The sequence below is a fragment of the Sus scrofa genome, chromosome 12 (assembly GCF_054392235.1).
Source record: "Sus scrofa isolate SSC_HxYL_T2T_F1_AM1 chromosome 12, Sscrofa_HxYL_maternal_Yorkshire_Landrace_v2.0, whole genome shotgun sequence".
Taxonomy (NCBI): Eukaryota; Metazoa; Chordata; class Mammalia; order Artiodactyla; family Suidae; genus Sus; species Sus scrofa.
This window is the reverse complement of record NC_139394.1, coordinates 64,802,167-64,827,290: the sequence shown is the minus strand read 5'-3', so window position 1 is coordinate 64,827,290 and position 25,124 is coordinate 64,802,167. Positions and strand designations below refer to the sequence as shown.

The window sequence follows — 25,124 nt, the reverse complement described above, 5'->3', positions numbered from 1 at the left end:
GCACAGCAGGTCCGGGGGGCGCCTGGAGGCTTGCAAAGCACTTCGGGTTTTATCCTTAAGGCGGTGAAAGCCCTTGTTCTGTCTTTCGAGTTAGAAACCAACCCGTGTGTGAGAAGTAAGCGCTCAAAAGTCCAGGGGGTTCAGGAGGAAGAAGCCAAGTGGCCCCCACCCCGGCCCCTCCCCAGCCGCCCGGGGTCACCCTCTGCGGTGACAGCTGGCTTTGTGCTGCCGTCTCTAAACAGACTCTGCTGGCTCGACCAGGCCACACAAGCCCTCCTGCCTGCCCGTTCCTTCCAGCCTTTCTTAGCTTTTGACTCTTTCCCTGTGGCTCCCAGGTCATCCTCTCTTTTGGGTTCCTGCCCTTTGAGACGGTGGCTGTTAACGTCCAGAAAAGTGAGGCAGGTGTGCCCAACCCACCACCGCCTCCCCCTCCTGCTGTCGCCTTTGGGCGCCTGCCCCACCCCGGCCCCCCGATGGAGGTTCTACTTTCCGAAGGTCACCCCGGCCGCGGTAAAGCGATCGACCCCGGCTCGAAGCGGGCACTGCGGCACGCAAGTCCCCCGGGCTGGTCCCTGTCTCCCAGTTCGCCTGTCCGAAGCCGCTTCTGCTTCTCGGGGCTGTTTTTTCGCACCCGCGGGTAGTGAACACACATTTCCAACTTCCCACCGGGAGACTCAGAGGATCTTAGAGGAAGAGCGTGGCTCCTCGTCCTGGTGGCCCTGACGCGGCTTCTTCGCGGCGTGACACCGAGGGTGTGACCGCCTTCCGGCCCGGTCCCTCCTCCGCTGCAGGGATTCTGCGTGTGTGGTCCCTGTACCATCCTCGGGCAGCGTCTCAGGACGCGGGTCCTCACATGCCAGCTGTGTTCGGTGGTTTGACTGGACGTGCTCTGAGGTTTGGTGGCACGGCTCTGATGCCCAGGCTGCTTAGGAAATCTGCCTTGGGGGTTCTTTTTCTTCTTTTTTCTTGGCCATGGTGTGCACCAGCTTGATGTGGGCTCTCCGGTCCCAGAGCAGGGCCTGAACCGGGGCCACAGCAGTGAACGCGCCGTGTCCTCCCCACTGGGCCACCAGGGAGCTCCCTGCTGCTTTGCTCCACGGTCTGAAGTTCCCCGAGGGTGGGTGGGTGTTGACTTTCCAATCTCCCCCTTCTGGGGAGGCGGGGGGGCATCTGTAGGTGAAACTTTGCGGTCTGTCTCCATCTCTGAAATCTTGAAAAAGAATTTTTCTAGGAGTTCCTGTCGTGGCTCAGTGGTTGATGAATCCGACTGGGAACCATGAGGTTGCAGGTTCGATCCCTGGCCTTGCTCTGTGGGTTAAAGATCCGGCGTTGCCGTGAGCTGTGGTGTAGGTTGCAGACGTGGCTCAGATCCTGCGTTGCTGTGGCTCTGGCGTAGGCCGGCATCTACAACTCCGATTAGACCCCTAGCTGGGAACCTCCATGTGCTGTGGGAGTGGCCCAAGAAATGGCAAATAGACAAAAAAAAAAGAATTTTTCTAGATTATCTCCTTACCTCCATTCCCTCTGTGTTTCCTTCCAGGACTCTTTTTTTTTTTTGGTTTTTAGGACCACACTCATGGCATATGAAAGCTCCCAGGCTACAGCCGTTGGCCCACAGCACAGCCACAGCCGCACGGGATCCGAGCCGCATCTGCGACCTATACCACAGCTCACGGCAAGACTGGATCCCCACCCCACGGAGCAAGGCCCGGCCTGGAACCTGCATCCTCATGGGTCCTAGTCGGGTTGGTTACTGCTCAGCCACAGCAGGAACTCCTCACCTTGTAATTTCTAAAACGTCTCTGCTATCAGAGGGTATATACATATGTGTGTACACACACACACACACACACACACACACTTGTATCCGTTTGACTAATCTACTGTGGTCTGTGGTTTCAGAAAGAATGAGTCATTCTGAAGGAGTGTATTTTTCTCACAACTTGCAAACTGTAAAAGTCGTATAAATTCCCTGATGTCGACATAGCCCATTGTCCAGTGTCCCCACTATCCTGATTGTGTTCTGTATAGTTTTTTAAAGGCCAGGCGCCCATGAACGATCACACGTGCATTTCACATGGGCCTTTGGTCTTCTTCAGTCTGGGAGAGTCTTCTTCCCTCTCTTTGTAGACGGCACCTTATTTTGGGTTCAGTTGTCTCCTTATGATGAGACTCAGGTTGCACACTTTAGGTGGGGACACTGTGTCCGCCTCAGCCTGTCACCGACCCAGGCGCACGCGGGGTCAGCCTGTCCCATCACCTGATCGGGGTTTTGCCCCATCTCATCGCTGGGTTACGCCGTGGGCGCCTGGCTTCCTCACCGGAAGTCTGTGGACCATCTCGCCTGCATCAGCTGTTACCACGTCAACTGGCAATTTTCTGGTTTCTCACTCCTCCCCGCGTATCATCTGGCTCCTTCTGTAGAAGGAGGTTTACCTTTCCCTGCTCTTCTTACATTATCTTTTAAATACCAGTGGGCTTAGGGCCCAATTTTATTTCCACCTAGTGTGTTACAAGCCCTCCCTGTCACTCACCTCCGTTCGAGTGTTACCATCGATTTTTTCAGCACTCGCTTAGGTTCTGGCACCAAAAGTTTTTTCCAGGCTCACAGTGTCTCTTTCTGCTTTGGGAGCAGCCATTTCTCCAAGGATCCCTGTTGCCTTTCAGCGGAGAACGGCGTTTGGAAGCCAGGCCTTGGGTGGGGGTGCTCCTTGCTGCTCTGGGGCCTCGGTGAACAGAGCCTGGAGAGTTTTGTTTTGAATAATGGCTTGGAAGAGCCCCTGCTTATTACCGTAGCATGCCGCCTCATTAATGGGTGGGGATGACGAGTCGAGCCGATCTTTTGGCAACTATCACAGTAATAACTGGTTCGGGCAAGAATCGTCAATAGGTGATAAAACTCCCTGGCAAAAGTTTGAGGAGGCCTAGGATATTTACAAAGTCTCCTGTACCCACCGCAAAATACCTGTTAATTACAAAGGAGTAGCGGGGGCGGGGGGGAGCCCTGGCGGGCACTCCCATCGCCACGGGACCCAAGGTGCGGTGGCCGGGAACTCGCCCCCCCATGGCTTCTAAGTCCCCGACGCTCTTGACCGTGAAGGCTCGATCTGAAGCGCAGTGGGCTTGAGCCGCAGCCACGGGACGGTGCTTTGGAGGGAGAGGGGAGGGCGGGGTGTCTTCCTCTTCTCCGCTCCGGTTTCGGGCAGTGGCCCTTACTCTCGGGGGTTCGTACTCGGCCTGGAGGAGATGAGAGCCTGGAGCCCCACAACCTTGGGCTGCCCCTGGGTCCCAGCCGAAGTGTGAGACCCACAGAGGAGACTCGCCCCAGACCAGGCTCCAGGGCGCGCTCGGCCTGCACCTGCTGCGCTGGCGGCTTGCTTCCCGCCACCCGCGATCCCATCCCTTGTTCTCGGGTGACCGAAGGGCAGGGGCATCTGCTCCAACCACCATGACCGTCAGCGCGGGCTCAGCTCAGGCCCCGCCAGGCCTGCCCCGGGTGTCAGGCGTGTCGCAGCGCGTGGAGGGAGGAGACACCTCGGGGCCGGAGGGCTGAGGGTCCCGGCCTCCTCAGAAGCCGGCCCGCAGGGAAGCCCTGGCGACCGCAGCTTGGCATCCAGTGGGTGGTGGCACCGTCCTTGCCTCTGCGGCCCCACAGCCGGAGCTGTGACCACCTCAGGCTGTGGACACAAAGCGGCTTGTCCTCAAAACGTTCATCACGAGTGGTAAATGAGGGGCCTCCTTCCCCCCCAGGCCTGGCCGCCGCCTCCACGGAACCAAACATTCTTTTTGTGCAGAGGTGGCTGTGCGCGCCTTGAGTGTCTGGCGGAATTCACGGCTGAAGTCGCCTGGGACTTTGGTCGTCCACGTGGGGAGGTTTGTGAGTCCTGGTTCTTCAGCAGGTACAGTGCTGGGCAGGGTTCCTTTCCTCCCTCTGTTTGTGACATTTGAAAAACCCTGTTAACTTGCGGGGAAGCAGCCCTTCAGCCTAAGAATGTGATACAAGTGCGAGTAAGAGGATGGAGCTCCCTGGTGGCTCAGCAGGTGAAGGACCTGGCGTTGTCACTGCTGTGGCTCGAGTTCCATGCCTGGCCTGGCAACGTGCACGCGCTGCAGGTTGGCCAAAAGATCCAACTTATTTAAAAAAAAAAAAAAAAAGTGAGTAAGATGGAGTTTCTGCCGTGAAGGAGCACATGGCTCTGCGGGAGGCTGGTGGAGGGTGCTGTGAGGGTCATGGGGTCCCGGGGGCACACCTCCCTGCCCCCCGCTGAGGTTCTGCCATGTGGACGGCGGCGCGTGGCGGGCGGCTGGGGAGATGCAGGAGTAGGAGCAACGCAGACCCTGCTTCGGCTCATCTGTGGCTCTGCCCACTCGGGGAACGAGCTCGACAGGCTCCAGGAGGAGAGGAAAAAGCCCTCAGTGACAGCAGAGCCATAGGGGACCTTTGGGGCGCCAGGACCGAGGAGAGAAAAACAATGCCAGCCTGGCCTCCTTCCTGGGAAAGCTGCACCCAGCCAGCGACTTGGCCGTGGCCGCACCGCCCGCGGCGCCCAACCGCTGAGCCCCCGCTCAGAAGGCCTCTCCGCCGCAGCATCTTGGCACCTACCAGCCTCGCGCTAATTAAAGTTTTGCCAGGATTTCCACTAGGCTTTTTGGGTACATTTTTAACATTCACCGTGGCAGCCTCTAGCCCCTCTGACTTGCCCGCCTGAGCAGCCCGAGGTCTTTTGTTCGGGCTGGAGTCACAACTTTCTGTAGGTTTTGAGTGGTCCCTCCTAACTCCATTTTTGCAGAAGTCCTGCTATCTTTCGTGTGTGCGTTTAGAGAATATGTATGCAGTACAGAGTGTTTTGGCAGCGTGTTTGTATTACAGAGGAATGAAACTTGTGGGCGAGACAGAACATAAAGAAAAAAGTCCCTAAACAAGCAGCCGACGATGTGAAGAGCAGGACGGGATTTCGTGGGGGTTCACTCAGTGGTTGGCACCCCCGAGTGCTCTGTGCACAGGCGGTCGGTGCCAAGAGGCCCAGCAGCACGAGGGGGGCTCTGCGGCCACCACTGTCCCCGTTTTTCTGACAGCAGAGCTCAGCCTCTCTCCAGCCGGTCTGGACTGGCCAGGCTTGACGTCCCTGCCCGGGGTGGCCGCCCGTGGGGACCGGCCACGCTCAGAAGGCCCTGCGAGCCGGGAGTGGGGACTTCCGCGGCTGAGACGGCAGCCGGGTTTGAGCCGAGGGCTGCAGAGCCAGAGGAGGCGGTACCCTGGCCCGGAACGACGCCAGCCCTTGTCCCGGCCCTTGGCGAGCCCGCCTTTCATTACATAACCGGGTGCACGGGGCTCCCTTTGGCGGCCCCCACCCCACCCCGTGAGACTGTTTGGCCCTCAGTCTCCTTGGCGCACAGCCCTTTGTGTGGACAGGGCTGCTCCTGCCGGCAGGGGCCTTTCCCAGGTGCCCCCGTGTGGGCTGGCCATGTCCCCGATCCTTTGGAGTGAAAAGCCACCTGGGTCGCCTTCATTCATTTGGGCGCTGCCTTTCACGGACCTCCCGGCACAAGTGAGGAAGGGACACGCTGCCCACCTTTCAGAACCATTTGGGGACACCCACGGGGCTGCTCTGAGAGCCATGCGTGGGGGGGAAGGGGGGGCATCCAGGGGAAAGAGAGAGGCATGGCTGGAAGTGGGAGATACCAGAGACCCCGGGGCCGCCCTCCAGATTCCCACTCAGCACGGGAGCTGGGCTGCCTCCCACCTGTGCCTGGGTCCACGTCTCGTGGGCACTGCCTGTCCTGCCCTTTGGAGCCACGGCTCGTCCCCCTCCCCCTGAGGTCAGCCTGGGCCCACCATCTCTTTGCCGCCCTCTAAGGGCTGCCTGCCAAGAGGGCGGCCGAGGCCCCTTCCTGCAGGTTCCTGATGCCCACGTGGCCGAGTCGGGGGTGGGGGTGGGGGTCCCTGGACCGGCAAGCAGCCTGGGCGAGGAGGGTAGAGGCGTTGGAGGAGAAGGCAGGAGCTGGGCCCTGGCTGGCTGCCCCCTGCGACCCCAGGGCAGCTGGGATTTCTGAGAAGAGCCCTAGGGTCCTGAGCACAAACACGGCTGCTTTTGACAAAACTGGAATCAGAGTAGCTTGGGTTTGGATCCCGACTGCAATTTAGGGACAGGGGTTTCTGCGCCTCAGTCCCCACGTCGGTGGCTGGAGGACACGCCGGGTGTGGGATCTGCAGCCCAGCCAGCGGGGCTCTGAGTTTCCCATGTGCTCTGCACAGCGGGGGAGCAGGTGTCTATGATGTGGCGTGTGGCACGTGGTTGGAAGGTGGCTGGCAGGGAAAGGACCTGCCAGTCAAGAGGAGATGAGGAAGGAGAACTGGCTTCAGGTGGAGGAACAGATGGTGGGCGCTTTTAAGCTTCAAGTGCCACCGGCGCGTTAGACGAAAATGGAGACGTGGCTTTGACTTTGAGTTTGAGCCAAGCCTTGCAGGTCCTCAGAAAAGGACTCGATTTTCAGCCCCATGGTTCTTTATCTCCCCGGCCGGCTGGACCCGGAGTCCCACTTGCCTCTGAAGCACCGCACCCTCTGGGACACCTCTGGTCCCCTGTCTCCGCCTCTTCCCTGCCTGTCCCCTCTGCCACCTGGCCTGAGCCCTGCCCTAAGCTCTGCTGCCCTGGGCCTCAGCTGGGACCTGGGGCGCAGCCTTTCTCTGGGTTCCCCCTCCTTTCCAAAGGGGTGCGCCCCCTTCCTCCTGCAGCAGGCCTGACCCTCTAGAGGAGTCCCACGTGTCCCTGCGCCCCCCGCCCCTCCACCCCGTCCCCGGCTATCATCCCCCTCGGCAGCTACACACCCTGGCCTGCCTCCCACTCTCCCTCGGCCTCTGCTTGCCAGGGTCCAGCCTGCACCTTGTCACCAGAGGTGGCACCACCCTCCAAACCACGGAGGCCACCTGCCAAGGGTTCCCAGCAAGGCCCCCCGCCCCGTTCCTTCCCTGCTCTGGCCGCCTCCTCCCTCAGGGCGGCTCTCCTCACGCTGCCCGTGGAAACAGCAGCTTCTCGGCCCCCAAACCCGCCCTCCCTGCACCACCCCCCACCCCAGCCCAGCAGAGGAGTGTCCCCCCAAAGCACTCTGGCCCCCACATCCTCCAGCCCCCTCAGAGCCTTTGCTTTAATAATCTTGCCTTTTTTCTGCATCCTGCCTACTGATGACTTTAATGAGGGCTGACAGCCACCATCCTCGCCATCTTCGCCTCCTGGCATCGCCCCCTCCAGCACTGCCCCCTCCAGCACTGCGTCAGTAAACATGAATCCATCGTCGGAAAACCGTCAGGGGTCATCCTGGAATCTCATTCCTTCCCTTCCAGCATCCAGTCTCTGCCGCCTTCCAGCTCCCCTGGAACCCAGGCTCCGTGCTGCACGTTATGCAGCTAAATCCCCCCACCCCAGGGTGCCTCACAGCCCACAGTGGCTTCTGCTGCCCCGGGTAGCTGAGGGCCAAAGTCCAGCTCCTTCCCAGGCCTGGGGAGCGGCCTGCCTGTCTTCGCTTCAGCAGAGTGCCCGTCTCTCCGTGCTTCGCTCCCCTTGGCCGTGTCCTTGTCCTCGTCCAGCTCTAAGAGGCCCCCTGCGTCTAAGCTGCTGCTGGTTTTCTCTTCCCTGCACCCTCCTTGAGTTATTGGTTTGGCCACATTCACTCTGACTTGTCATCACGCATCCGTGCGTCTACCTGTGCGTGTCCTGTCTCTTCCATTAGCCTCACAACCCACGAGGGCTGTGACCGTGTCCAGGGCCCGCGCAGTGCGTGGCGCAGAGGCCGAGCTCTGGGGCAGGAAGGACCTGGGGGAGAAGGGCCCCGAGAAAGCTGTGCCCCACCCCCCATGGCACTGCTAGCTCTTCCTCATCCAACACGGATCAGCGGGAGAGGAGTTTTCCATATATGCCGGGCCAGGAGGTCTGAGGCTGCAGATGGGGGTGGATTCTAGCTGTCTTGACCTCTGGCAGGAAGCCCCCGGGCCCGCCGTGGGCAGAGTGCGCCGAGCATCTGGAGCTGCTTAGGAAAAAGTCAAGCCACAGAAGCAGCATAAGCTGCTGCCTGGAGCACTGGCCTGAAAGTCTTGACCAAACTTTGGTCTCTGGTTCTCATGTTTGCCTTTGCTGCCTAAAGACTTTATTTTTGTCTTTTTGCCTTTTCTAGGGCCGCTCCCACGGCATATGGAGGTTCCCAGGGTAGGGGTCAAATTGGAGCTATAGCTGTCAGCCTACACCACAGTCACAGCAATGCAGGATCTGAGCCGCATCTGCAACCTACACCACAGCTCACAGCAACACCAGATCCTTAACCCACTGAGCAAGGCCAGGGATCGAACCCGCAACCTCATGGTTCCTAGTCGGATTCATTAACCACTGAGCCACGAGGGGAACTTCAAGACTTTGTATCTCTGTTTCCTCATTTGTAAAATAAGAAAAGCTGGACTAGAAAAGTCCCTTGCGATTCGGATGAGTGTGTGTTGGGCTGCAGGTAACCCTGGCTTAAGCCATCAACACAGTCAATGACCTCTTGAACTGGGACACGAGCCCTGATGGCTCTGGGGTTGGTGGAGTTGTTCAGAGACATCCGTCTCCAAGGCCCTGGACTCTCTCCTTCCTTCTGCTGCGCCTTGGCTTTGTCTTCAGGCTCATCCCTCCCCAGGCGTCAGCGCCTCCCAAAGGCAGGAAGGGAGGGGGCGGAGGGAAGAGCTCTCCGCTCGCTCGCTCGGGTCTCTCCTTACGCGTGAAGCCCTTCCGGAAGTACCCGGCAGAGAACCGCTGCAGGCACCCGCCCCAGACCATCACCCGAAAGAGCGTTTGCTTGCCCCCAGTCGAATTCACCCCCGGGGCTGGTCTGTATTCAGCTGTAGGCAGCTCGGTGCAGCTGAGAGCCCGAGCAGCACAGGCGTGAGGGCAGGGCTGCCTTGTGGGCCTGAGCTCTGGGACTCCAGCCACTCGGCCTGGCCACCCTACAGGGACGGACTGTCCTCTCCCTGTCACTGGGGAAGCTGGGGGTAACCGTTTCATAAGGAATGGCTTGACATTCCCGAACGAGGAGGGAAGCAGAGAGGGCTTGGAAGTGGATGGATTTATTGGCCAAGAAGAACTCAGTGAGCAGCTGGGCCAGCACCCACGACGAGCTGCATGTGGCCGAGGCTGCCATCGTGGTAGCAGGAAGGGTTTGGGGTCGCTGGCGGCGTGAAGCAAGGTCTCGGTGACCTCCGCACCCGTGCCAGGCCTCAGGCCACAGCATCGGGCTTCCCCATGGTCCTAATGGTAGAACCTTGGTTTAAAGCTGCCTGATGACAGGTCGGGAACGTGTCCGCAGCGACCACATTACTGAGCCTCCTCCGGGCCAGCACCGTGCGAGCTGCTGGCGACACGGATGCCAAGGGACAAGGTCCAGGTGCTTAAGGGGCTGAATATTCTAGTTGAGAGGGAGGCTCCTGTACCAGGTAAACACGCTCTACAGCAGGTGTGCGGACAGGGCCGGAGAGTGGGCGTGGCCAGCCCTGCCCGAGAGGTGATGGGCGGTGACCTTTGGAACAGGAACAGCTGTTTGGTCCAGGGTTGAGGTCGGCAGGGCCTGGAGCAGAGGCACGGCGGTGGGGCTGAGGCCTTCCAGGCAAAGGGGACTGGACACTTTGTGTAGACAGGTTTCAGGATAACGTGATTTCCCAGTTTTCCCAGTCGTCTTCCCAGCGCGTAGGGTTTTATTTTCTCGGGACATTACATGGCCCGCAGACTACGGACCCATTGGCAGCACTGCCGCCTTCCAGACCACGGACCAGTTGTCAACAGCAAAGTTCATACCTTCGCTACAAACCAGATGTGGACTGGTCTGGGGCACGAGGTCCCAAATGTGTGCTGTGATTTCTGGAGATTTTTCGGGAAGACAAGAGTCGGTGGTCTGAAAATAACTTAAAAATTTCATATCTGCTAAGTTTTCTCTCAGTGTATCAGCTCTGCTGCTGGCTGCAGCAGGGCCGCGGCCAGGCCTCGGTCCCCAGCATCGTACCCAGGAACTCGGGACGATTCTTCCCATGGCGTTTGTGGGACCAGAAGGCTTCCTGCCCAGAGTCTCGGGGCGTGCTGCCCCGGGCTTTGGTTCAAGCACCTCTGATCAATAAAGCCCCCCTGACGGGCCTCGTGAGACGAGTCCTTTGCCACACCCGACCCTCCTCACTCGGCTCTCTGTCCCCTCACACCACGCGGGCTCCTTCTGACCTGCCGTACGCCTGGCTGACGTAGGTCTGCGGGTCGGCATGGCCCGTCTGCCCTGCCGGCATCCAAGTCCCTGAAAGCGGAGGTCTCCTGTGTGTCCCGTCCCCTGGTGTCCTCGAGCCCCGGAGCGTGTCTTAGAGGGAGGCCCAGACCTAAGATCTGGGGGTCAGGGCGCACCCGGAGAGTTAGAGCCGAGCTGGTTGTGTCGGGGTGCGTGTCCCCAGTGTCGAGGGCTAAGGCCACGGGGTGCCCCTGGAGGCCGTGGGACAGAGGGTGGAGGTGGCCTCGGGCCTGGGTCGCGGGGCACGTGGGCTGCCAGTAACAGGCGGTGTGCTCTTGAACAGGTACAAGAGCCTGGTCACCGGCGCGCGGGCGCGAGGCGTCATTGCCGGCCTCTGGGTCCTCGCCTTCGCCATCGGCCTGACGCCGTTCCTGGGCTGGAACAGCAGGGCCATCGCCACCGGCAACTGCACGGCGTGCGGGGCGGGGCCGGGCAACGGCAGCTGCCGCCGCGTCAGGTGTCTCTTCGAGAACGTGGTGCCCATGAACTACATGGTGTACTTCAACTTCCTGGGGTGCGTGCTGCCCCCGCTCGTCATCATGCTCGCCATCTACGCCAAGATCTTCACGGTGGCCTGCCGGCAGCTGCAGCGCACGGAGCTCATGGACCACTCGCGGACCGTCCTCCAGCGGGAGATCCACGCGGCCAAGCCCCTGGCCATGATCGTGGGCTTCTTCGCCCTGTGCTGGCTGCCTCTTCACGCCATCAACTGTGCCACGCTTTTCCACCCGGGCTGGGCGAAGGAGAAGCCCAAGTGGGCCATGAACGTGGCCATCCTCCTGTCACACGCCAACTCGGTCGTCAACCCCATCGTGTACGCCTATCGGAACCGAGACTTCCGCGCCACGTTTCACAGAATCATCTCCAGGTACGTCCTCTGCCAGACAGACGGGCTCAAGAGCGGCGGCGGGCAGGCGGGGGCGCAGCCGGCTCTCCCCCTATGACCCCGGCTCCGGCCTCGTCCCCAAGGCACGCATTCACAATGACGAAGGGACGGGACACCGACGGGACGGGCCGCGGCGCTCTGAGAAGGACCCCCTCGGCCCCAGCCGCCAGCGGCTGCCTCTGTGGAGCCCTCCCTGGAGCCGCCACCTACCCAGTGAAAATGTCCCCGTTACTGGTGGGTCCCGGGGTCGGCGAGGGCACGTGTGGTTCTCTCGGGCCGCTCTTCCCGAGGGGATGATGCTGCGGCTGGAGTGGACTGTCAGAGACTGACTTGGGGGGTCTTTTTTGGTACGAGTTCCACCTCTTTCAATGGTGGGAGATGCTCGAAACTATTTTACTGTGAAACACCGTGAACTATCATCATACAGATGTTTTTAACTTAGAGGCAGTGGGCAATTTGGACGTGCTAAAAGTGTATACTTGTTCCGAGGAAGGGGACCAGGAGAAGGAACCGTCTAATCAAGACACTGCTGCCTTAACTGAGGCAAACGACGCTCCCCTGGCGTCTTAGGTTGAGTCCTGTCACGGGAGTTGGGATACGCTCTTAGGTAGAGAGTGGGTTTTCCTTCTCTCCCAAGTTCAAGTTTGGCCAAGTTGCTGGAAACTTTATTAAGTACAATTATGTGATTGTGTCTGTATATTAGGTGGAATAAAAATAAAACTCAGAAAAAACCCCAAACCGCGTTTCGGGTGCTGCGTGGCTTGTGATGCACCTGCCTGCTAGTCTTTATCCCAAAGACCCCCTGGAGCCTCAGTTCACAGCCGGGCCCGTTTCCCACGCAGCGGAGCCCGGAGAGCTTCCGCTGGTCACACCGCAGCTGAGCAGAAAGGGCCTTTCACGCAACACTCACTCCTCCGGCTGGCTGGGGGGCCCAGGCCGGGGGTGGCCTCGGCTGCTAAACCAGCTGCCCCATCTGCGTCTTCACTGACGCGGTGGGTGCTTCCACGTGCACCCTGGCAGGGATGCTGCAGGTTCACGAACCGCCTGGAGGCAGGGAGGCCTGTCTTCCTGGCCCCGTTCCGTGGACAGCGTCCCCTACGAGACGCCCCTGCCCGTGCTGCTGTCCATCTCCTGTCCACACCGCCTTCACAGCCCCTTCCTGTCCCTCGGAGTCCACACGAGTCCCGCGTCTCTCCCTTCCAGCACCCTCCGGGAAGCTCTTTGGCCTTCTCGTCCTCAGACCGAACCCCCAGCAGCAGGTACAGCTTCCTTCACAAGGTGAGTTAGGCCCTCCCGTCATCCGGCTTGACATAGAGCTCAGCGAGGCACGCGGAGCAAACGCCAGCACGTCCTCGTTCTGGACACCAGCTTTCCAACAGGACTGCCCCGTGTTTTTAAATGGTTTCATGGCTGCACCCACGGCACGTGGAAGTTCCTGGGCCAGGGACCGAATCTCAGTCCCAGCTGCAGCCTCTGACCTGCTGTGGAGGGCCGGGGATTAAACCTGAGCCTTGGCAGTGACCCGAGCAGCTGCAGTTGGATCCTTCACCCACTGTGCCACAGTGGGAACTCCAACACTGCCTGTTTAGTAAGCTGTTTTGGCACCAACACCACAGGTAGCTGAAGCTTGTTGAAACCATCCCCCTGCCCAAGCCTTTTTATATTTGCTCCATTTAGCCACAGCTCTGTTTTTTGTTTTTTGTGGTTTTTTTTGCTTTTTAGGGCTGCACCTGTGGCACATGGACGTTCCCAGGGGTCGAATCAGAGCTGCAACTGCCGTCCTGCACCACAGCCCCAGCAATGCCGGATCTGAGCTGCACAGACAAACCACACCACGGCTCACGGCCACGCTGGATCTGAGGAGCCTCAAGGATCCTAGCTGGATTCGTTTCCACTGCGCCACGATGGGAACTCCTGCTTCTGATCTTCTTCTGGACCCAACAAGAACGCACGCTTATTCATCTAAATGTCATTCTTCTTAGCGACTCGCCTGCCATTTCAACCTCTTCAAAATCACTAGCACGTTAGTCGCTTGGGACTCTGACTAACTGTGGACTTGATGTGATATGAGGCTTTCGAGTCTAAAATGCTTGATTCCACCTGGAAATGTTTTATCCCCAGGCCTAGAGGCCGGCTCAGCTTTGTCGCGAAGGCGTCAAACTGCACGCGCACCCCGAGTCCAGCCTGCAGTCCCGTCCGCAGGCCAGGGGGCAGGGGACAGTACCAAGCCCAGCTCCTCCTCCTCCGGGTGAGCCACGCGGGACGGGCTGCGTGCGTTTCCCGAGGGGCCTTCTATTTGGAAAGACGGCGAGGCTCCACCTGCTCCTCTTATGCGTCCTGCGTCCGCTCCATCAACAAGTCGGTCAGTTGCTTGTCAGAGACGCTGAGCTGCTGACAGGTCCCCAGGACCTGGCTTAGATAAACTGCCAGGAGGTGCTTGCACTGGAATACGAAGCACACAGCCAGTTAGAACTGGGAGGGCCAGGCCGGCCAAGCCCTGACGCCCCCGTCACCCACGGGAGAGGGGCCGGGCCTGCAATGATGGGCCTTTGACCTTGCTGCCGAAAAGCTGCCACAGAGGGGGACAGAGGAAGGCGCTCTGGAAGTCAGTGGGGACAAAAGTTTTGCGTTGCCTGCTGTTCTGGGCAATAAGGTAACCCCCCCCATGAAAAGCAAGATGGTCTCTGTATTTCAGTTCTAAATTCTCTCTCCTCTGCCTTCAGACAGCTGTTAAGAGCAGTAGCTGACATGCCTTGGGGGGCCTGTGTTCCTCCTGGGAGTCCCTCAGGTACGTCTGACAGCCCCCCAGGGGGACAGGTCTCACCCCACTTTGTACACGGGCTCGGGGCCTACCTGCTGTGTTAGAGTCCGGGGCCTGGGGAGGGGGTAGGACCCGTACCTGAGCTGGCCTGTGCCACCTCTAGGGAGACTATCTGTATTGCAGCCCGCTTTAATCCTGTCACTTTACAGGTGACATCAGCTGCGAAGGCGGCATCCTGTATAAAGGGACAGTGGGCTCGCCACCCCGTTCCCAAGACGTGTGATTAGCGGTGTAAAGGAAAGGGGAGGAGGGCACAGATGCTGCAAGACTTAAACACAGCTGCCTGCTCTCAGGTGGGCAGTGCCCGCTCCCCTGGATGAGGAGTCCTGTCTGATGCCTGCCTGATGCCCTGGACTCCCGGGCAGTGGGTGGGGGCACTGCCGTGCCCTCCTGCCCTGTGAAAGTCAAGCTCGGCTACGGGCCAGGCTGTCTCGTGTGCCGTGGGAACAGCTCCTGGCTGGGGTTGGGGGTGTTCGAAGTTGCCCATGTCTGATTTTTACTGGGCTGGCGGATTCCCCAGGGCTGCGTCTGTGATCTTGGGAATTAAAATGGGGAATTGAGGTAGTTCTAAAAACGACACTGCTTTTGGGAAGGTGAGCCAGAAAGAGGTGACTGGCTGGAGTCAAGGACAATCAGTTCTCTGCTTCGAGGAGGTGCCGTGAGACTCCTGCTTTGTGTGGCTCTCTACAGCACTGCGGTGAGGCGGGGGAGGGGAGGGGGGAGGGGGGGAGGGGAGGGGGGAGGGGAAGGGAGGGCCCGCCCACCCCATCCTCACCAGCAGGCTGTCACCCTTCCGCAGCACCGAGAAGGCAAAGGCCGGACACGAGCAGTAGTGACAAGAAGCCAAACACGTGTATGTTTTGCCAGAACTTCCAAGAACCTGGAAGGAAGAGGACAGACGGGCTCAGACTTGAAAAGGCGTTTGGGATGCCACTGCTCTGCCCTTGGGGACCGTACGCGAGGCCGAGGAGCTCCAGGCGAGTGAGGGCATCGGCGCGCAGCGGCCTGTTTCTCGGGCTGGGGGCCCCGCTCACACGTCCCGGCCGCTCAGCCCTCGCTCCCGGCCGTGGGAGTGGGGTCGGTGGGGAGGCGGAAAGCGGGAAAGGGCCTGTGGAGATGGGGACGGGAGATGAATCAACAGGGACTCTGTACATCACGGGGGCGACACGGCAGCTGGGGGCGGCGGGCCGCACAGATCCTGCGGGTGGAGGAGGCCTGGGCAGGGGGCCCAAGGGGGACGTGTAGGGACACGATGCGTCTGCAGCGTGACTGGACAACCGGGAGAAATCACTTGCTTCACGTCTCTCTAACCGCCAGGCCGCCAAAGACCAAAGTTGAGGCCAATTTCTGACCTGGACGCGGAGGGCCAGCTCCTGAGGCTTATTTACAGGGAAGTGCCGCTGAGGAATTTGCTGCGGGCTTTCAGGTTTGTTTCGGGCTCTGCGATGGCATCTGCAGGAAAAGGCCAGCGCTGCCAGAGTCCTCTCCTCTCTCCCCGCAAAGACTCCAGCAGCAGGTAGGGCTTCACCCGGGGCAGCAGAGCTTCGCCACGCGTGGGGCCTGCTGGCCGGGTGGCCAGGGGTTCACACGACACACGGCTCTGCCAGCCCTGTGTTTGGACCAGGTCGGTAGAGTTCTCGGGGCTGTAGGATGACCCGGGAGGGCCAACGGCCGGGTAAGAAGAGGCCTTTGCAGCCGTGAAGGATCCCGGCGCCAGGCCTGAGGCGGGGACATGTTTGGCCGGGTACCGGGTGTCTGCGAGTGTCAGGAGTGTCAGCGGAGGCATTTCCCAGGGGCTGGGAAACCTCAACTGAACAGAGAGCCCGAAAGCAGACTCTTCCCACCTAATCCTGGGAGAACGCCCATCACCTTGCAGCCGTGGCAGGAACACTGCCTGGGTCTCCAAACTGTTACCAACTACCACAAACTGTAGATTCTTCTTCCCACTGGACTTGGTTTCGCCAGGTGTGAGCCTCTGGAATTCCGCACGGACCTGAATGGCTCACTGTCCCTTCTTGTCGTGGTCCCCAGGCCCTCAGCGTACTCTCTGGACAAGCTAAATGCCCGGAACTCAGGGACGCAGAAGTTCTAGAGGCCCCCGTGCCAGTCCTCTCAAAGGCTGGCTAAGACTAGACATGTCCAGCCGCCCGCGGCAGAGTTACTGCAAAGGGATGGGAGATGCGGCACGTGCTGCTTCTTTATCCAGCAGTGGACAGCTAAGGAACCAACCGTCAGGCCAAGGTCAGAGGCAGACTTGTTCAGAGCTGGAAACCGGCCTCCGGGACCACCTAACCCAGTTCCTTCACCCTCTGATGGAAAGGTGGCCTCCGCTTACGGGAACGGCTCCCAGTTCTCCCTCTCACGGTCTGCGATGTTTGTCCCCGGGAGGAGAGAGCTTTTAGAAAAAGAAATGCAGGGAAGCTGGACCCGTGTGTCCCCATCTCACCGAGGTTCTAAGGACAGCAAGTCACCTGCACGGCCATCCATTCCCAGGGACAGCTGGGACTGCCCAGGCCTCTAGCACCCACCCAGCGGTCCGCTGCACTGCCTGCTGTCCCCGCGTCCGCTGCCTCTCTCTGCAAGAGGACTGTGCGTTCCTGCCCTGCTCCGTGCAGGCTGGCTCTGTGACCTGCTTCAGCCAGTGACACGTGGGCAGCCGCAGAGGCTGAACACTGGCCCGCTCTGCTGAGACCACACGTCCCAGACCCCCGGGGACTGGGCTCCCTGAGTGGAGGAGCCCTGGAGCGGAGCTGCAACTGACTCTCAGTGGATAAGCACGGCAAACGCGATCGACCCTTCGTTTTTATAAGCCTTTGAAATCTGGGGGTCCCCGGCATCACAGCAGAACTCAGCTCCTGCTGACGGATGCATCCCTTTCCTAGGTGAACCCAGGTTTATCAGAAAGCAACTCAGGGGACAAGGGAACTGCAGCTTCAGAGTACTTACCACTCTATGCCTGGAGGAGGCCGACCTGCGCAGGGCATCGAGGCCATGTCTGCCTGGCACAGACCCTCTGGGTTAAGCCGAATTCTTATGAGACCACTACACACAAGGAAACCACCAAGGTTGCTCTGACAGCATCTACATGGTGTGGCTGCAGCCTCACTGAGTTCAGAGTCCAAGCTGCCCCACAGTCCCAAGACGGTAGCATTTTTATGACAAATAAAGCAGTCTAATGCAGCACAGAATATGAATGATGAGAATTACGTCACGGTGACCCTGGGAGGAACACAAAGTCAATGACAACTGAAACCCTTCAAAGGCAAGCGTTTTCAACTAAAAACTAGACCGTGGAACTAGACAGTTAAGAGCCTGCTCATTGCGGGTCAAGTGTTCTGCTGATACTGGAACCGAGACAAAAAATCTGAAGCTAAAAGACATGGGAAAATCTCAAAGGCCCTTCTTGAGGGTGTATTTTAGCTACGTAAAAAACCAGAACCCAACCAAAACAAACAAACAAAAACCCACAACCCTGGGAAAGAAAACGGAAGCCCTTCCTCAGGTATAAACAATCATCATTTGCGTTCCGATTGCTAATCTATGAAGTTCGCCGTGAGAAAACCTTAATGGGCGGCTCCTTTAAGCGAGTACACCCCCCAAATTTTAACTGCAGCTTCCGACACTGATGACCCCATCCTGGCTAAAGCAGAAACGCACGGGGATGTGCCAGCGGGCCGAGCCGTGCTCCAGCAAGCGAGTCCACTGAGCAAAGCCACCCATCTGCCCCAGAGGCTCAGTCCCCATTCCCTGACCATCAATCCACACGGTCTCAACGCTTTCAAAAGGTCACAAGTAAATCCAAACAGGCAAAAATTCCTCTTTTCCTGGCCTTCAGCAAGGCCTGATTACATACAAGAGCGGACGGCTTCTTTTTTTACCCTTCCAAGCCACGCACACAATTGGGAGACCACAGCCAGTGTTTTTATTTCATTCCCAACAGCTCCTTCTTTCTGTCCTGGCCACATGTACCACGGTCTCATACAGCCAAACCCGGGGCAGTGTGAGGTGGCAGTCACAAACCCCCGATGCCAGATGAGACTGCTAACTTACTTTTCTGCACCTTGGTTTCCTGCAAAATAAATCCCTTTCTGGGCTTTTGGAGAGACGGATCACTGACACGTGGAAGTGACTCAGAATCTGCTCAGAGGCTGCAACGCTAAAGCTCTATCGTAAGCTCCAGGGGGCAGGACTCAGGTCCAGGTAAACGGCCTGCATCCGGCCCAGTGTGCTCTGTGATGAATGCCTCCCGACAACGATTCTGCCAAATCATCTCTAGCAGCTGAATCTGGGCATGAGGAAGGGCCTTGCAACGCATTTGGTTTTCGTTGGTAAGCAAGAGGTAACGAACAAGGCGAGGCTGTCAGCGCTTCCCCGGGGGTGGGAAAGGACCTCTGTTCTCAAACTTGAGGAAGGCTCAGGTTGACTGTGCGCCCTCAGACGCGAGGACAGCCTCTCCACACCACTGCTGCTTCGCCGCGCTGCTCCCAGGCAGAGTTAAGAGGCCATATGTATCCTATTCTACCTACCACCACTCTAATTTCACTAGGTTGGCTCAACTGTTTTTCAGTCATCCAGGAATGACTAAAAGCTGGTCACTGGCTTTCATGGCGACTCATGAGGACATTCTGTCCTAAGGGGATTCTGTTGATGGAATCCCCCCCCGCCCCGAGAGTTCTACCTGGTACACACGCCGCCCACTGGGCGATGAGATTAGGGTGATGGACTTCCGGTCTACGAGGTCCAGGGCCTGGACGGCTGAGGAGCCGAAGACAAACTTCAGCCTGGGGAGCAGAAGAAGCTTCGGATTAGACTGTGGGGCTGCAAGTCACTTCTGTAACGTAACCCCAAGGGTCATCACCGGCAGTTTTTAAAAATTCAATTTGTTTCACTTTGGGGGAAAACCCCCCAAAAGATAATAATATAGCAAAAGACCAGGAATCAACCGCCCAGAATAAATGTCAGCATTTGCTACAGATGAAGAAGCCCTCTCGGAGTTCTTGTCGTGACACAGTGGAAACGAATCCGATGAGGAACCATGAGGTTGCAGGTTCAATCCCTGGCCTCGCTCAGTGGGTGAAGGATCCCGTGTCACTGTGGCTGTGGTGTAGGTTGGCAGCTATAGCTCCGATTAGACCCCTAGCCTGAGAACCTCCATATGCCACGGAAGTGGCTCTAAAAAGCAAAAAAATTAGAAAGAAAAAAAAAGCCCTCTCTAGCTTCGGGTGTGGCCATTAAAAAAGAAGCCGTCTCTATACCCGAGTGCTTCCTACCCTTCCCAGGGTCCCTCATCCCTGACGGGGTGTGTTGGCTGGTTTCCTTTCTGTTAATGTTTTTATGTCATTATACGTAGTACATGTGTGTATGTACACACACACACACACAAATACACCCGCATACATAAACACAAGTGGTACTGTTTATAAGGTTTAAAACATAAAAGGTATATTGTAGGTTTTATTGGCAGCGTTTTTTCCTCCACCCACTGTGCTTCTGAAAATGATGCGTGTATATGTGTGTGTGTATATATTTTTCACTTTTGAATAACATCCCGTCGTATGCACAGAACACAGTTTATTTCCTGTAGCCTGCCGATGTGCGTTCTGAATGTTTCCCTTTTATGCTGTCATTCTCGTCCGCAGTTACCTCCGCAGTGTCATTGCCTTAGTGCACGCAGAGGAGAATCCTTCCCGGGCACATAAGCGAAAGTAGAAGTGCTGGCTCTTAGGACACGTGCACTTTCCGACTTGAATAAGCAGTGGGAGGAGTCCCCCCCACGGGAGAGAGTCTCGCTTCCTCCACATCCTCCCCGCACCAGTATTACCAGGCCTTTTCAAGTCTGACCATCTGACGGGTGTTAAATTTGTACTTTCCGGATTGGCAGGAACGGCATCCAGCTGATAAATGATGTGCTGGTAAAAATCCCATACGTGGGAAAATACTTATGTGAGCTGAGAAAGGTTGGGCAGAAAATCGTGTATTTAGAAACTCTCAATCATGCTATAAATTTTTTTCCTTAGGTAAATCCATAATTATCTCAAAATAAAACATTACATTGAAAAAAAAAAAGTAATAAACCCAAACGGGGAGTTCCTGTCGTGGCGCAGTGGTTAACGAATCCGACTAGGCACCGTGAGGCTGCGGGTTCGATCCCTGGCCTTGCTCAGTGGGTTAAGGATCTGGTGTTGCTGTGAGCTGTGGGGTAGGTTGCAGACGTGGCTCGGATCCCCAGTTGCTGTGGCTCTGGCGTAGGCCAGTGGCTACAGCTCCAATTCAACCCCTAGCCTGGGAACCTCCATATGCTGCGGGAGCGGCCCTAGCAAAGGTAAAAAGACAAAAAAAAAAAAAAAAAACCTAAACAGAACAGGAATTATCACTGGGTGGTACACTGTTGATGTTGTTTATGTTTTATTTCCCAAGGACTTTTTTCTTCCCCAAGTATGGGTTATTCTTATAAACTGGAGAATAAAATGGTTCAGCTGAATTAAAATTAAAAAGGTAATATTTTAAAGAACCCATATGATTTGAAACAAAGCAGAAAGACAGCACTACTAAAGCTGTAAAATTAAGTGTTCAACTTCATTTTCCAACAAAGTAAATCTCATTACATGACAAACTTTTACGGTGGGAAAAGTTTTTTATTTTTTTATTTTTGTCTTTTTGCCTTTTCTAGGGCTGCTCCTGCGGCACATGGAGGTTCCCAGGCTAGGGGTCTAATCGGAGCTGTAGCCGCCGGCCTACACCACAGCTACAGCAACACCAGATCCGAGCCATGTCTGTGACCTAAGCCACAGCTCACGGCAACACTGGATCTTTAACCCGCTGAGCGAGGCCACAACCTCCTGGTTCCTCGTCAGATTCGTTGACTACTACGCCACGACGGGAACTCCGGGAAAAGTTTTTTAAATTAAACATATGATGACTGTCTATGGACAATGGAAAATAAAGACATAAAATTGGGCAATAAGTTTATCAGAGATAATCCCAATTAACTGTAAAAATGGATCTAAGAAGAATTTTTTCAAACTGCCGTGTCTATTTTTTAACATACTGTGTACATCTTGTGAATGCAGTATTTTTCTCTCCCACTTCTTTTGTTTTTGGCTTTTTAGGGCCGCACCTGTGGCATACGGAGGTTCCCAGGGTAGGGGTCAAATCAGAGCCATAGCTGCCGGCCTGCACCATAGCCACAGTAGCACGGGATCTGAGCCATGTCTGCGGCCTACACCACAGCTCACGGCAACACTGGATCCTTAAACCACTGAGCCAGGCCAGGGATCGAACCTGCGTTCTCATGGATACTGGTCAGATTCGTTACCCCTGAGCCATGATGGGAACTCCTCTGTGCCACCTTTAATGGTTACAAAGAATCCCATTGCAAAGATGAGTGACTTTTATTTTTCCCTAAATGCTGTTTTTGGGTAGTGAGAGTTTAAGTCCACTTTGAATGATTAGATTGTTTCCAAATGTTTTTTTCTTTTCGCTGCCATGAACAACAGTGGAAGCATATGTTTGTTGTGAAGTCTGTATGAACATCCATGACTCCTTCCCTGGGTTATGTTCTTAGAAGTGGAGTTTCTGGGTCAAAGAATACGCATATTCTAAAGCTTCTGTTGCCAGCTGCCAGATTCCCTTCCAAGTCATACCGCGCACCATCAGGGCATCAGGTAACCTTTCTCATGCTCTTGCCAACAGCTGGCACATTCTCACCAACATCTTTTCTGAGGTCACCAGCTGTACAGATGCAAAGTTACCTCATTCTTTGAATCTGTATCTCTATGATCACGAGTAAAATTTACTTCTTTTTTCCAGTGCTTTTGGTAACTTGCGTCCTTTTATTTGCGTGTTACCTTTGTTTTAAATGTAATTTTTTTTCTAATAATGCATAATCTCGGCAAAAAATTTAAGAAGTAGAGAAAAGGTTAAATAAAGCCTTTCTCCAAACCCCACCTCTTTCCTTCCCCCTAAGATGATCTCTGGTGTGGGCTGGCATATAGCTTTCCGGACTTTCAAATACGTGTTTTTGTGCAGTTAAATGTCCAGTTATTCCTAGGTAGCTTTCACTTCTTTGTTGCTATGGAGAATGTAATTGATGTTTGAACTTTGTCTATGAAGGAAAATGATTTTAAGTTTCTGTATTTAAAAAAATAACTTTATTCTTTTTTTTAAAGTAGTGCTATCACCAACAAATCGGGATAACTGTCTCTCCCTACAGACAGGTATATAGTTGACTCTTGAGCAGCCGGGGACTGGGGCACTGACTCTGAGCACTTGAAAATCTGCACGTCTCATTTCTTTTTCATGTGTGAGAGTAACAGCCACGACTTTTACAACAATGTCAGCAGCAAATGGGACAATAAGGAAATGCCTTAGACTGTCAAGTACAGTGCTGCTATTCACTTGAGACAGAGTTTTTGTTTTTTTTTTTTTGTTTTTTTGCTTTTCAGGGCCGCACCTGCAGCATGTAGAAGTTTCAGGGGTCGAATCTGAGCTGCAGCTGCCGGCCTACACCACAGCCACAGCCACACCAGATCCGAGCCGTGTCAGTGACCTATGTCGCACGCAGCTCATGGCAATGCTGGATTCCCGGACCCACCGAGCGAGGCCAGGGATCGAACCCTCATCCTCATGGATACTAGTCAGATTCGTTTCCGCTGCACCACAATGGGAACTCCCGGAGATAGATTTTTAACAATTGTATCAAGAAAATATTGTTTCTAGTTTAGTAAAAATATTTTTTAAAATCAAGAGCTGATTTGAAAGAATGTGGCCTTTAAAACACATTAAAGTTTAAAAAAAAACACAACAAACCAAATACACCAGGATGTATACTTACGATAATAGATGCTCATCAGAAACTGTAAAACAGGAACAGAAAGAAAGGTAACTGTGTTAAACCAGTAACCATGGACAAAAACATCTTAAAAAGACTAAAGCTAAAAAGATCTTTGTGTCAGATGGTGAACTGAGCCTAGGCATCAAATTTTACTCTTTCCCAATATTCCACTCAACAGTCACCAAAGGATAAAAACAAAAACAAAAACCAAAAACTCCCAAGGATGAAGCCAGGAGAAACACAACTATGATGAAAAAGAACTTATAAGACCTGAGAAAACTGAGCTGGAAGCTGTCAATGGGGAAAGCCAAGCAACAACCTGATTTACACCTCAAAATCTAGTAACCCCCCCAAAAAAATACCTCAGAAACGGGTGGCACCAGACAGTTCTGGAGGTCTTTGAAAGCAAGTTTAAGAAGCTAGAAGGTAGTAAAATAACACTTTGAGATGTCTGAAGAAATATATCCAACATATAATTCAATACCTAGCCAAACTGTCAATTAAGTGTGAGATGGGAAAACAACTTTTTCAGACATGCACAGCCTCAAAAAGTACATCTTGTACTCTTCTTCTGGAAGCTACAGAGTATGTGCTCTATAAAATAAGGCAGTAAACTAAGGAAAAGAAAACTGTAGCAAAGGCGTTCCCGTTGTGGCTCTGCAGTAACAAACCCAACCAGTACCCAGGAGGATGTAGTCCCTGGCCTTGCTCAGTGGGCTAAGGATCCAGCATTGCCGTGTGCTGTGGGGCTTGGGTCCCGAGCGGCTGCGGCTGTGGCGTAGGCCAACAGCTGTAGCTCTGATTCGACCCCTAGCCTGGGAACTTTCATATGCTGTGGGTTTGGCCCTAAAAACGCAAAAAAAAGAAAAAAAGAAACTGGAGGATATACTAAATTTAAGGCCCAACTTAAGTAAAGGGAATTTCCTTAGATGATGGCAAAGGGCGGTCAGGAGAGAGGCCACTCCACATGAGTGTGCCCCAGGAAGCTCTGGGGGTGACTTCTACAGGAAAAGGAAGTTGCTAAGACATTTTATTCATCCTAACAGCTTGAGTAGATATTTAGAACGCTGGTATATTGAGTGAGGGAAAAAGACATAGAAAAGTAAACAAGCAAACAAACACAGTTTTAATTCCAGAGAAAGCAGAAAGTTACAAGAAAGAAAAAGTAATCATAGCTTTGTCCATGACTCAGCGGTAGCTAGATTTTTTCCATCATCAGACATGTGTAAACTCAGGCTACTGATCTACAGAAATGATCATTACAGGACGGGGGTCAGGAAACTAGTCTAAAACACAAGTTTTTGAATAGCAGAAAACGACTCTGCTGAAAAAGAACATGAATCAGTGGTGGTGGTCCCTCTGAGTCACGAGCATCAGGGCACCCACCGTGCCCCCTTCAAGACCCTCGCAAGTGCACAGATGAATCCATTGCGATAGAGCCCATTTCTGGCAGGCAGCGTTTGAGCTGACAACGGATTGGCTTTCCCCCATCCTTCTGCGGATCAGAAAGTGTTTGAACACCTGGCTGCCCTAATCGCTGAAGCCTATCCGCTGCTTTAGTTTTAACGAGAAAGTTTACTTTAAACGAGAAAGCAAAAGTTGGCTTCCTTTTCTCAATTCTTTAACAACAGTAACAAACACTTTTCAAAGTGCAGCCCTTTTCAAACAAAAGCCATGCAAGTGAACAAGCAGGGGCAGTTCTGAGGCCACTGAGACGTTGGCTGAGCAGCCCGACGGCGGCGATGCACTGCGGTCACTTTGGGCAGGATGCTCTCATACAGGTGTGAGCACGCGGACGCCGCCGAGGTCGGCCGGGCGCCGGGGAGCCTGGTCACAGAGCATCCTCTGCTGGTCAGAGAACGAAGGCACGGTCACAGTGCCCAGCTGTTCTCCAGTCACTGCGTCCGCACACGGGTTCGCAGCCCTAAAATATTTATTCGCTGAACAAGGTGTATGCGAGGATTAATTTCAGCGAGTCTGGACTCTTAAAAGGGCTGCAGTGGAGGCGAACAGGCCGGAACCTCCCTCCCGGGGACTCCGGCCCCGGACCCCTCGACCAGCCCCCCGCCCCCGGACCCTTGCCGCCCGCCCAGCCCAGCCCAGCCCAGCCCAGCCCTACTCGGTGCGCCGTCCCGCACCGCCGCCGCCATCTCGCTCAGCAGCTCTTCCACCACAGCGGGCAGCGTAGGAACCCCCGCGGCCACCGCCATCGCCGCTTCCGCACCAGCCGGGGGCGGGGCGAGCGCGGGGACGTCAGCGTGCGTCCCGGCGCACGCGGGCGTCGGGGCCAATCCGAC

General features: G+C 55.6%; 2 protein-coding genes and 1 long non-coding RNA gene across 6 annotated transcripts in view; 2 read left to right on the top strand and 1 right to left on the bottom strand.

The window, feature by feature from the left end:
- ADORA2B (adenosine A2b receptor) overlaps positions 1-11,911 on the top strand; it is a 17,827-nt gene extending 5,916 nt beyond the window's left edge. The window contains exon 2 of the mRNA XM_021066285.2: positions 10,571-11,911. Coding sequence (XP_020921944.1) covers positions 10,571-11,231 — 661 coding nt within the window. The 3' untranslated portion in view covers positions 11,232-11,911. The remainder of the gene's footprint in view (positions 1-10,570) is intronic.
- ZSWIM7 (zinc finger SWIM-type containing 7) lies at positions 9,076-25,056 on the bottom strand. 4 transcript variants are annotated; one of them, XR_014822040.1, is made up of 6 exons: positions 24,947-25,056; positions 22,828-22,849; positions 18,673-18,775; positions 16,941-17,213; positions 14,770-16,389; positions 9,076-13,615 (listed from the first exon to the last, which is right to left on the bottom strand). XR_014822040.1 is itself a non-coding variant. In XM_021066289.2 (5 exons), the coding sequence occupies exons 1-5, from the start codon at positions 25,035-25,037 to the stop codon at positions 13,502-13,504; spliced, it is 435 nt and encodes a 144-aa protein (XP_020921948.1). In that variant the 5' UTR covers positions 25,038-25,056; the 3' UTR covers positions 9,076-13,501. The 4 variants fall into 4 exon arrangements, 1 of the variants encoding a protein (XP_020921948.1); XR_014822039.1 differs by having other exon boundaries at positions 14,770-14,874; XR_014822038.1 differs by lacking the exon at positions 16,941-17,213 and having other exon boundaries at positions 9,076-12,489; positions 12,744-13,615; positions 14,770-14,874.
- On the top strand, positions 14,794-20,060 carry LOC110255894 (uncharacterized). Its single transcript, XR_014822091.1, has 2 exons — positions 14,794-14,971; positions 15,312-20,060. It is a non-coding gene; the product is annotated as an uncharacterized LOC110255894 (long non-coding RNA).
- Positions 25,057-25,124: the final 68 nt, after the last annotated feature.